The sequence below is a fragment of the Mastigoproctus giganteus genome, chromosome 9 (genome assembly GCF_048544385.1).
Source record: "Mastigoproctus giganteus isolate SK-2022 chromosome 9, ASM4854438v1, whole genome shotgun sequence".
NCBI classification, from domain to species: domain Eukaryota; kingdom Metazoa; phylum Arthropoda; class Arachnida; order Uropygi; family Thelyphonidae; genus Mastigoproctus; species Mastigoproctus giganteus.
The window spans coordinates 183,870,965-183,883,429 of NC_143583.1; the positions used below are offsets into that span (position 1 = coordinate 183,870,965).

At 36.9% G+C, this 12,465-nt stretch overlaps 1 protein-coding gene across 1 annotated transcript in view; it reads right to left on the reverse strand.

The window, feature by feature from the left end:
* Window positions 1-12,465, reverse strand: part of RluA-2 (RluA pseudouridine synthase 2) — a 137,602-nt gene that overhangs the window by 93,866 nt on the left and 31,271 nt on the right. Inside the window, exon 3 of the mRNA XM_090381048.1 lies at window positions 676-797. Within this exon, the coding sequence (XP_090237174.1) occupies window positions 676-797 (122 nt within the window). The remainder of the gene's footprint in view (window positions 1-675; window positions 798-12,465) is intronic.

Sequence of the window (12,465 nt, forward strand, 5' to 3'; positions counted from 1 at the left end):
CCCACCAATGAAAAGCCAACTAGCTTTGAAACGATGTGGTCTGGGTGGTGGCACCCACCGAGAATAAGTAACAATAGTCTTCTCTTTTGTTACTTATTTGAGATAGTGCAATACATGGGCAACTTGTTGTGAAGTATGAACACAATATGAGATACAGATGAAATTATGATTTTCACACTACTATCATAGTTTTTCTTTAATAAGAGTTGTCTATGGTGTATCTACACCGATATTATATAAATATAGAATCTTAAACTCTTAAAATATTATGCCTAGTTGCATTTAGATAATAATATTATGCCTAATTAAAATATTATGCCTAGTTGCATATTTAAATAATAAACATTACAAAAATTGGTCTCCATTTTAAGTGGATTTGTTTTAAGTAGAATTTTCTGGAACCAATTATCCTCGAATAACAAGGATCCCCTGCAATTTGTAAAATATTATTAGCTTTTTTTAACCATTCCAGTTTTCTTTAAATTGACTTATTCCTGGAACTTAATTGTCAAACCTTGTTCAATATGTTCTCCAAAGCATGACATACTGAACTTTGACTATACTTGTTTTGAAATAATTTAAATATTTCAAACTTACAAGTTATAATTCCATATATTTAAGGCCAAAATAATTAAGGCATTCAAAATAATTAAAACTATCAGGAATATTACTTACATATTCCTCTCTTGGATGAGCACGGAACTCTTGGCTAAAAACATCAAGAAGTAGCTTACCAACCCAACGTCCTTTACAGAACGTAGAATACACATAATAATATGGATACACTTTACGCAGACCTAAAGAAACAGTACTGATATCAAATAAAAAAATAATTATAGTTATTATATAATTATGCTTAACTTAAAGTTTTTAATACAGCTAATGACTTTCTCAATAGATATAATTAAGAAAAAGATGACCATAGCCAGTGCTAGAGTTTGTGAGATCAGTATTGGCAGGTGCAAAAGCCAAGCCTGAGTTTGCAATCCAAGTATATCCCACATTTTGTTCACCCATGGGGGTCACACCTAAGTTGCATCCTATGTACCTGCTTGGAATTAATATTGAGGATGATCCCCTTGAAAGACTAATTTTTCAGCAAAGGGGATGGAGGGCATTCTATGCGATACTAGTATTATTAAAGACAAAATGAAGCAAAGTAGCCAAGTTTATTTAGCATCATCCCAAAAGGATATTTCTTTTGGGATAACGCATCAAAAGAATATTTCAGGTATTTCCTTCCGCCCTTCATTAATTTATATAAGCCCCTACAAGTTTTTTTTTTTTTTTTTTTGTTAGTTGTTAGCGCATTGGTTTCTGTAGCCATATTGCACCTCTCAAGGTTTTTGCATTTCTACTCTGATCCAAGCCCGAGGCAGGATTCGAACCCGCAATTTTTGGGTTACCAGGCAGGCACTTTACCCACCCAATGCCTTACATAATGGACTAATTTCTTCTTTCCCTAATAGGAAAATTCCTGCATATCACAGATAAAATACAATGTGCTCTCCTTGGTGGGGTACTGGCCCTACCAACAGAATTTCATGTCAGACTGCACAACTGTTTCCACATCTTTTTCTTTATAAAGTACCTTAAATTGTTGCCTACCAAAAAACAATGAGAATTACTATTACAAAAACAGTAGAACTTTACATTATCCAATATTTTACTTTGTGCTATTTTTAAGGCCAATTAAATAATTTATCTAGGTCTTGTTGATTTATCATTTATACAATTTACTGTAATAAAATAATAATTTATGTAAGTCTTGCAACATTTGCTACCCTCTCAACCTTTATGTCTCAACTGAAGAGCGCTAGAAAATCATCCAGTTGTCAAAAGGAATCAAATACATTCTCCAAACAAGTGGTAAAACCACTTTACTGTCAACCAAGAACTCATCATTGATGCTACCAGAATTATCCTGTAGTGGACTAACACAGCTCAGTCCCATCCTTCTAGTGTTCACATATACAAAAAAAAAAAAAAAAAAGGATACAGCACTTCACTCAAGTCCTTTCAAAGTCTTTCATATCCTGTCTTACTTCTAAGTAAGACAGTTTATTATAGCTCAGATTAATTTATATTTATCATAACATTAAGTGCCTCTTGATAATTTATATTCATCCCATGAGCTTTCTTTTTTGTTAACAACTTCGACAATACAGTGGCCATCCACTCTGGTCTATGCTTTAAAGGTATAAAACGATGAATTTTCTCTAATATAATCATTTTGGACATTTCTGTTTAGCACTTATATTTAAGTCGGGCCTCCAGACCCTAATGGTTCAAAATGAAATCTCACCATCATTTTATAAAAGAAATAATAACATTCTTATTTCTGCTAGGAAAGGTCCTATTGATTACTAGCAGTATATCCTGAGCCTTCCTGGCCTTCTGCTCACACTGGAAGCCAGGAAGTGTTGATATGAAAACTTTATATCAGTTTGTATCCTAACCCCACAAACTCTTTCTTAACCCAAACCACTTTTAATTCTGTGTCCCTTGTCTGTATATCACCTGCAGATTTCTTTTTCCCCATATTTTTTCAAAACCTTACATTTAGTACGGTTAAACTTCTATAGCCATTTTTAAAACCATATACATAAAATGCAAGTCATTCTCAAGCAGCATAATCTGGTTCTAATCATTTACCATCCTATCTACCTTTAAATCATCAGAAAACTTTGAACAGTGTTCCCTGTATACTCTCATCATCAATATCATCCAGCAAAATCAGAAACAAGACAAGGCTTCAACACTGAATCCTGAGGGCCCTACTCGCTCAATTAGTACACTCTGAAGAATGCTCATTAATTGCCACTCTGTCTCCTTTCACTTAGCTAGCCCCTGATCCACTTAACAATCTTCCCACTAATTCCTACTCACTCCAGTTTGTACAGTAGCTTCTCGGGGAAACTGAATCAAAAGCTTTACTAAAATCTAATATCAAAATTGTTTGCACCATCAAAATGCTTTGACTTTATCAGAGTAATTAACCAGGTTTGTCAGCCAAGACTTTCCCTTCACAAATCCTAGAGGGATCACCAGCATGATCCCTCTAGGACTTCATTCTTATAAAGGTGCTTCTTCATTCTTATAAAGGTGCTTCTTCATTCTTATAAAGGTGCTTCAGTGTTGCAATTCTATTATCCTATCCACTACAGAGTTCAATTTACCAGTCTACAGTTACCCTTTCCAACTTAGCCCCTCCCTTATATGAACGGGTGAAACATTTATATGTCTCCAGTCTAGAGGAATCGCCCAAGATTCCAGTGATGGCCTCAGTAATAATCCTAATGCACTCCCTTTCTGCATATTTATGCATTCTACCTACTCCTTACAGAGCCTTACTTGCTTTCAGCCTGATATGATTCCTTCTTTCGTTGTACAAGTTTAGTCAACTCTTGTCATCCATTTTGAAATCCTTTTGTGATACTTTATCACAGGAATTTGTAGCTTCTAAGATTTTTGCTTAAATTTTTTTCCATAGCGCATTCATATCTAATGACCTGAAATTACTACCCCAGTTGAAGAGCCTAAAAATACACTCAACTCACTGGAGCCCCTCCTCTTAAAATTTGAATCCCTATCCTTTGTCCACTGAAATTGTACACTAACCATTTTATAACGTTGCCAACTAGCAGTTCTTGCACTGTTAATCTTTGAAATGCTTGGATCCTGTGTGAGCACTAGGTTAAGGATGCTGAGGTCTCTTGCACTTCCTCTGACATGCTGAAATACGTAACAGTTTTCCAAGATTCAAAAACCTGATCCCATTAGGTGTGATGCATCACTAAAAATTCCAATCAATAAGGAGTAAGTCAAAGTCATCCTTAATGAGTCGTTCACCTTTTCGTGCCCATTCAAGTTGCCTAAACATATTTTTCGTATTCCTCATAATCCTAGACCTGGTTTCATCCACAAACTAGATGGGCCATGATGTTAAAGTACTCAATTATCAATTTTAAATATCACTAGAGAGCTGCCAACATAATGATTTTACATCCATTTGAACTTCATCAGACTCTAAATCTGACTAGTTTTTTTTTTTTTATTGAAAGCAATTAGATTTAGAATCTGATTAAGCTCATTTTTAATAAGAAGCATACTACTCTTTCCCCCATTTTTATAATCACCATAGCGAAATTCCTTACCACCAATCCCAAGATGGCACACCCAAATTATCAACTTTCAGTCTTGACCAGCAGCTCAAATTGATTCAGTCTACAAACAATTCCTGGTGGCATTTCTATATAAACAGGCTAAATTTTTACTCTTAACTATTCTTACACATCCAGCATTAACCCCAGGTACTCACATCTGGTGAGTATGTGCTTGGTACACCAAGGGCCTGAGCTGGATATCATCATTCTTCTCTTTCTTGATGATTCCCTTCTACTTTTATCTCTCTCTCTCTCTCTCTCTCTCTCTCTCTCTCTCTCTCTCTCTCTCTCTCTCTCTCAAGGTAACTCAGGATTTTTTTTTTTTTTTTTTTGGCTGATGCAGCATAAGTCTCAGGCTTCCTTGCACCATGTAGCTAATAATAATAACTGCTAAGTGGGTTTTGTTTGTTGGGTTGATAGCTCTTTTCCCATACATATATTATAGTGAGATCTCTCATAAATGTCCTTGAGGAGTGCACATGAAAATCTTGATACACATCTCTGATTAAGTTTCTAATGGATCTCCTATCTCCCTCACTTCAAAGTTTACAGCTTCCCTTGAACCTTTAATGTCTCTTCTGTGACTTCAGCAAAGACTCACTCTTGCACCTTCTTGGTTCAAATCAACACCATCTCTATTAAATAAATTTGTTTAACTAAAAATTTCTCCCCATAAGCCAGAGGTTCCCAACCTTTCTCGGTTCATGGCCCCTTAGTGTCTCAGTAATTTTTTCACTGCACTCCTAAGCTAAAAGAAATACCTAACAATTCCATTTATTAAGCAGTTAGGTCCAAACAATTTAATAGTAATGTTGAAACTGTGAACTACCTTGACCTAGTAGTTCGCAGGTTGTCCGACAGATGTCAAATATCACTGTGTTTCCCCTCAAAAATTTAAAATATCCCACGCCGCCTCTGTGAGTTCGATGCGGCACCATGGTACACAGTTTGGGAACCGCTGCCATAAGCCCTTGCAGAATTAATGTTTGGAATTAATCAACCATACTCTCATCATAGGATCCCTCTTATCATGTCTGTACAAAATTTTAGAAAATATCATTTTTGAAGTATGAACTTATATTTCTGAACCAGATCCATAGCATAGGCATATGATACAAGAATAATATACAAAGGTAAGCAGGGTGGTTAATGACAAGAACTGTTATTAACCACAAATTTCTATCCATATAAATGAAATTACTCTAGAATGAAAAGTTGGATCTAGACCACATTTTCAACCTGTTCTGTTGGTCCTTGGGAAAATTTCAAGTCCAGTTATGATTTCACAGCCCTCATTCTCTCCCTTTCCACAAAACATCTGCATGAATGAAAATATGTTTTTGTATTAACCAAATTTTCAACATATATTCTGTTGGCTCCTGGTATGGTTCTAAATTCAATTTCAAAGCATTCCCTGCTCAGTTTCCCCCTACAAAAAGTATTCCTATAAATCGGGAACATTAGCTCTGATCCATTTCAAAATTTCGCTGCTTACTTGCAGTATTTTAGGAATTTTTGTAACAAACTTTTGTCAATGGGCTGACTTATATTATTTTAAAATATGAATTATTGCCATTAGCTAACATGCCCGAAATGTGTTGCACTGGATACATTAACTAACTTGTTTATTAATACTGATAAAGGCAGATTAAACTTAACATCTAAGTTTACAGATGATATACAAAGGTAAGCAGGGTGGTTAATGACAAGAACTGTTATTAACCACCCTGCGGCATACTGCTGCAACAAGCATATATATATATATATATATACACGATTTGATTCTTGTTATTAACCACCCTGCAGCATACTGCAGCATGATTTGATTCTTGTTATTAACCACCCTGCTTGTAGACTGAGAAGAATTATACAGATAGATTGAGAAGAGGTGCAGATAATAGAATAAAAGGGTGCTCTTATCAAGACCAGCTTCAGTTTGCAAATTGCAGCATCTAGAGACTAGACACCCACAAAGTGATCTGAGTGAGGTGTTTAAGGCTTTGAATGGATTGAACAAGCACAATGCTGATGGCATCTTGCTCAGACTACACACATGAGGGAGCATAAATTCAAATTGAGGAAGGATGGATTGCAGGATGGATGTGCAGATGTTTGCCTTCAGCTAGTGGGTGGTTGATTGCTGGAACAAAACTTCCATTTGGTGTTGTGGCACTGGTCAGTTTGAATAAATTCAAGGAAGGGTGGACAAAAGATGTGAGGGTTTTTTTTTTTTTTTTTTGGCTGATGCATCTTGCATTATGTAGCACTAATAATAACAACCTGGGTGTTCAACATGTATCATTTCTCACTGGTCTTTTGTGATTGACAAGAAAAGCAGCCTTTAGTAATTTGGGTCTTGGATAAATATTGGCAATGCAAAGTTAGGAGTTGAAAGCATGTACAGTAGACTCTTGATTTTCCAGGATAAATGGAAAAAAAAAAAATCCCGGATGATAATAATAGAATTCCTGGTTAATCCAAAACTACAGAAGTCCCCGACATACATAACAGATACGTTCCAAGACTTCTAACGTAGGTCGAGTATGACTAATAACATATTGCTACTATATTATTGTTGACAAACCTGATCCAAATTGATCGCTTTCCTTTTGTTGGTAGATTTACTAGTACCGCTGTCACTCTTAGTTGGCACCATGATAATGGTCAAAATGAAATTTTCTAAAAAGAACTTCACAGGGTTAAGGCAAAAACTCACTATTATCACACCATGTGAGCTCACATTTTACTAAAGCACATTTCTAGAGGTCACTACCATAAAACAATAAAAACAATTTGCACTTTCAGTTTATTGGGCTTTTCTGTTAGTGCATCTAATTATAAATGGGTAGTAAACTCGATCTTACTGCATTTGTGATAATACCAATAGCTGGAATTCTGTGGGATTTTACACTATTATGGTGAAATGTGCCCACTTCAATGAAATCTTCAGTCATATAAAAAAAATATAAATAAATTATAAAGATCATCTCTTTTTCCCTATTTTTTTTTGCTGGTTACTCCGTATCTCACTTGTGCAATTTGTGTGTGCCGTGATCATCATTATTGATTTCTTATTTTTTTTTTTGTTTCTTTTAAATTTTACAATCCTAAAAAAAAAAATTGGGTGAAAAAATATTTACGCAAGTCTGAAGTTGCGTAAGTCAGGGACTTACTGTATTGAAAAATGTTCAGAAACCTACGTAAAAAGTATAGCGATAGAAAAAAAAAAACAAAACAACTTACCACGCACTATTCGCATGTTCAATACAATGCTTCCCTTTATTTTTTACGATGTCGATTTTAAATCGAATAGCTTCCCTTTATATTTTACAATGTCGCATATGGTTTGGTCACCAACGTTATAATGGTTCATTAAAGATTTAACGGATGCACAGTTTTTAAAATTTTGAATAATTTCAAGTTTTTGTTTGAAAGTGCAACTCTTTTGCATTTGCCCACCATTTTCGCGATTTCTAACCAAAAAAAAAAAATTTTTTTTTTTTTTTTTTTTTAATGTACACGAGAGGTATTAGAACCTGTAGTACTTAGTACCGTGAATGGGTTGGAGGTTGAGAAGACGAAAGAAGATATTTGTTGATATTGGACTTGAACTTCTGTAGACTGTAATTTTCAGGAAATATGTATGAAGGAAGGTTGTTCCAGAAAACGGCAGTTGAATGAATAAACAAGGAAGATGAAAAGTTGGTTCTGTGAGTTTGAAGCTGGACAGTAAATGGATGTTGGCTGGTGGCTGCAGGTGTTGAGACTGTTTTGAAAGAGAGAACGGGAATTATAGAAGCCAATTCAGAAGAACAGTGTCCATGGAAATATCTATAGAAGAGGCATGCAGCAGAAACAGTATGTCCATGAAACAGCGAGTGGAGAGACTCTGTTAGAGATGAATCATTAATTAACCTAACTGCCCTCTTCTGAATGGAATAAAGAAGCCTGAGAGAGGTTTTGGGGGCACCACCCCAGATGTGGGAACAATATTCCATGGTAGGGTGGATTTGCAATTTATGCAGAGTGAACAGCTGTTTGGAAGAAAAGTAACGCCAAGAGTGAAAGGGAAAACCAAGTTTTTTGGATGCAGAGGAAGCAATATTTGTAATGTGCTTGTGCCAAGAGAGATTAGAAGTGAGGGTAATCCCCAAAAGAGATACAGTGGTGCCTCGCAATTCGACTATAATCCGTCACCGAATTAGAGTCGAATTGCGGGTCAATATTTCTCATATAAGTTTATGGAAAATTGATTAATTCGTTGTCGGAGAGAAATACACAGTATTATTGACTTTACTATATTCTACCATATAACAAACGAAATTACAAAATACATAATGAGTACATACATTTCATTGAGCCTTAGATGTTGGAAGGATGTTTTATTTATCTTGTTCTACCCATTCTCTTCTCCTCTTGGCTTGAATGGGGATGAGGAATTGATCAAGGGTGGACTGTCTCTCTCCCTCTTTTTCAAGATAGCCTTGAAGTGATGCATAGTAGTGTTGTTAAACAAGTCTGTCATTCTAGTTACAACAGCAGTGTTGGAGTGCCATTTTAAACAAGCAGACTGCACCTTCTCCCAATGGAATAAAATTTCTTTAATGGCAGCTGTTGGCATCGGCCCTTTTTCCCTGTCTTCTTCTTCAAGTGAAATTTCCTTTTCTCTCTCTTTTGCTTCCTGTTCGCTGAGTGTTTTGAGTTCTTCCACGGTTGGTTCGTCATTGTGATCCTCCACAAGCTCTTTCACATCAGCCTCATCGACTTCTCCTATGTCGAGGTTCTCCGCCGTCGAAATGATTTCTCGCATGACCGCAGTTGCTTCTGATTCTTCAGCGGCATGGACTGCATTGTTGTCATCCCGAAAAAAGGAAGGAACGCGTTTCTTCCATGATGCACGGAGGGCCCTCCCAGGCAGTTTTAATAAAGGAAATGGCATGAAGAATATTGAACTCAGTCTTCCAGAACTCCTTCAGTGTCTTATCAGAAGAATGAGTTACGTCAAAAAGCTGTGAAAACAAAGCCTTGGTGTAATGTTTTTTAAAACAGGCAATTACTTCTTAATCCATGGGTTGGATCAGTGATGTGGTGTTTAGAGGCAAAAACTAGACTTTGATGAAATCAAAGTCAATTTCAAGAATGTTTGCCAAGTCTTGGGGGTGGGCACTAGCACTGTCAAGAATCAGCAGTGCTTTCAAAGGTAAATTGTTGTCAATGAGGAATTTTTTTTACGGTCGGGGCAAACTCCTCAAAAATCCAATCTTTGAAGACTTTCTGGTCTACCCAGGCTTTTGCATTGGATCTCCACATCACTGGCAGTTGGGACTTGATGATTTTCTTCCCAAAGCAGCGAGGATTTTTAGAGTGGTAAACGAGAAGTGGCTTTACTTTAAAGTCTCTGCTTACATTTGCTGCCAATAACAAGGTAAAGCCTATCTTTCATAGGCTTATGTCCTGGGAGCGTCACTTCTTCTTGCGTGATGTATGTTCGATTTGATAAGCGCTTCCAAAATAACCCAGTTTCATCCCTGTTAAAAATTTGCTGTGGCAAGTGGCCTTCCTTCATGATTAAATCTTCAAATTTTTTCACAAACTCTTCTGCAGCCTTTTTATCTGCACTAGCTGCTTCCCCATGTCTAAGAACACTATGGATACCTGTTCTATTTTTGAATCTGTGAACCCACCCGTGACTTGCCTTGAATTCATCAGTTTGATCTGAGATACGTCCTGGAATTTTCTTCTGCAATTGTTCAAAAATGAACCTAGCCTTCTCACAGATCATTGCCTGAGTTACTGGATCTCCTTTCATCTGTCTTCCTCTAATCCAGGTAAGAAGCAGCTTTTCCATTTCTTCATTGATTAAAGATCTGTTTCTGCCGGAAATTTTCATTGCTCCAGCGAACACCTTAGCACCTATAACCTTGTCTCTTTGTTGCCAAAAAGTTGCCACAGTTGACCTAGGGACGCCATACTCTTGAGCTACATCTGAAATTGTTCTACCTTTTTGAACTTTTTCTATAATTTCTTTCTTCTTTTCTATGCTCAAACAAGTGTGTTTCTTTCCTGAATTATTCCGCTGTTCACTTCTCTTTGGACCCATTACCAAATTTCACTCAAAAAATAAATAACTGCCAAAGCACAAAATTTTTTACTTTATGAGAAATGCAGAATTATAAATTAGCACAAACAACTAGAGCAAACGTGAACTCAGACTACAATTATTAACGAGATAATGTTGTCTCATAACTGAGGAAGAACTGACGGCATACCTGTAGCTATCTTTGAGGGCGGCTAACGTAGCTGAACGATTGAAGGATCTATTCCCGCTTTATCTATCATTGGTCAAATGTTACTCTCGCTCTTTAATACCATTGGTTAAAATGTATGGAGCAGCCATCACTATTTAGTGCTATTTAGTAACGTTAAACGCAGTTACGTAGTCGAGCAAAGAATTCTATCGTGCAATATCATGTAGCGTTTTCGCTGGCCCGCGAAATCTGACTGTCGAATTGCAAGGCACCACCTGTATGTCATTTTGCCTAGAAGTCGGAGTGTCACCTAAGATAAGCATAGGAGCAGAAGAATCCTTTTTGCGAGATATAAGACAAGACTGAGTTTTAGAAGGATTGAAATCAACTAAGTTGTCTTTCCTCACTGGAGAATTACCTGAAGATCCACATTTAAGGAATTAGTAGGAGATTTTCAAGAAGTTGAAGATGATTGAGAAGGGCAAGGTTTCTCAAAATGGAAAGTGGAATGCAATGTGCTATCATCTGCAAAACTATGGCTAGGATTTCCAGTCAATGGAAGAAGCTCATTAATATACAAGAGGAAAAGAGTGGGGAAAAGAACTGAACCTTGTGGGACACCGGCGATAGTGGAGAAGTTAGAAGACAGAGAGCCATCTACCATCAACCTCAGTGAGCGATCAGAGAGAAAACTGGATAACCAATTACAAAAAACAGTTGGCAAACCATAAGATGGAAGTTTGTTTAGAAGACCTTTATGCCAAATACGATCAAAAGCCTTTGAGATGTCAAGAGCAACTACTTGTGTTTCACCGAACCTTTCCATTGAGTTAGTCCATAAATGGGTAACTAAGCCAGAATATCACCAGTGGATCGACACTAAGGGAAACCATACTGGTGATCGTTGATCAGAAGGAAGATTTCTATGTAGTTTAAGAGTTGGTGGTTAATTGATTTCTCCATTACATTAGAAAGAGTAGAAGTAATTGCAATGGGACGATAATTGGATGGGAGGGATTTGTCATCGTTTTTAGGAACTGGCTAGATATGAGCAAATTTCCAAGCAGAAGGAAAAACACCTTTGGAATAATAAAGTGAAAAGGTGGCAAACAAGAGGAGTAAGTTCGGGCACACAGGTTTTGAGAACAAGTGGAGAAATACCATCAGTACCTGGAGCTTTCCGAGAATCAAGTTTCGTCAAAATCCTTTTGACAGAAAACCACAGGAAGCATTGAATGGGAGTTGTGAAAGGTGTTTTTCCAAGATCATTAATACATGAGTTGGAAGAAAAATGGGATGCCAGCAGGACAGCTTTATCCTTGGCTGAACTGACAACCAAACCATCTGGTTTCGACAGAGATGGGCAAAAGTTGAGGCCACTAGCTCTGGCAAGAGATCAGAATGCTCGGCTACCATTAAGGCAAGAAGCAAGTCTTCTACTCTTAGCCTGTTCAAACTCTAATTTGGACTGATTAATAACTGCTTTACAATTGTTGTGAGCTTTGGTGTAGACAGAAAATGAAACTGAAGAATTAGAAACAAGCCAATTATGATATGCATTCTTCTCTTCTCTTGAACAGCCTTAGCACATTTATTGGAAAACCAAGGGTTAGATAAAGGACAAGATTTTAAAGTGGAGTGTAGGATAAAGGATTCCATTTCTGCAAGAATAATTTCATTGACACGATCTGAGCAAACGTTGACATCAGAACTTTTGAAACAGTCAGACTAAGGAAAAGAAGAAAAGAAATTTCGCAGGTCATCCCATTTTGCATACTTGTAATTGGTTGGGAATTCACATGGTTGGGAATAGCCATGAGATAAAGGCTCCATTGGACAAGAGATAATCACCATGTTATGATCTGAAGTGCCTAAAGGACCTCTCACTTCGACCATGTACTTAGAAGGATTGTTTGTGAGGAAAAAGATCAAACGTGTTGGCTGTATGATTAGGATTCTCCAGTATACTTGTAGGTAAATGAACAATCTGTGCAAGGTCATTAGTAATTGCAAAAGCCTCAGCATCTCGACCAGCTGGGTCGGTGTGACTA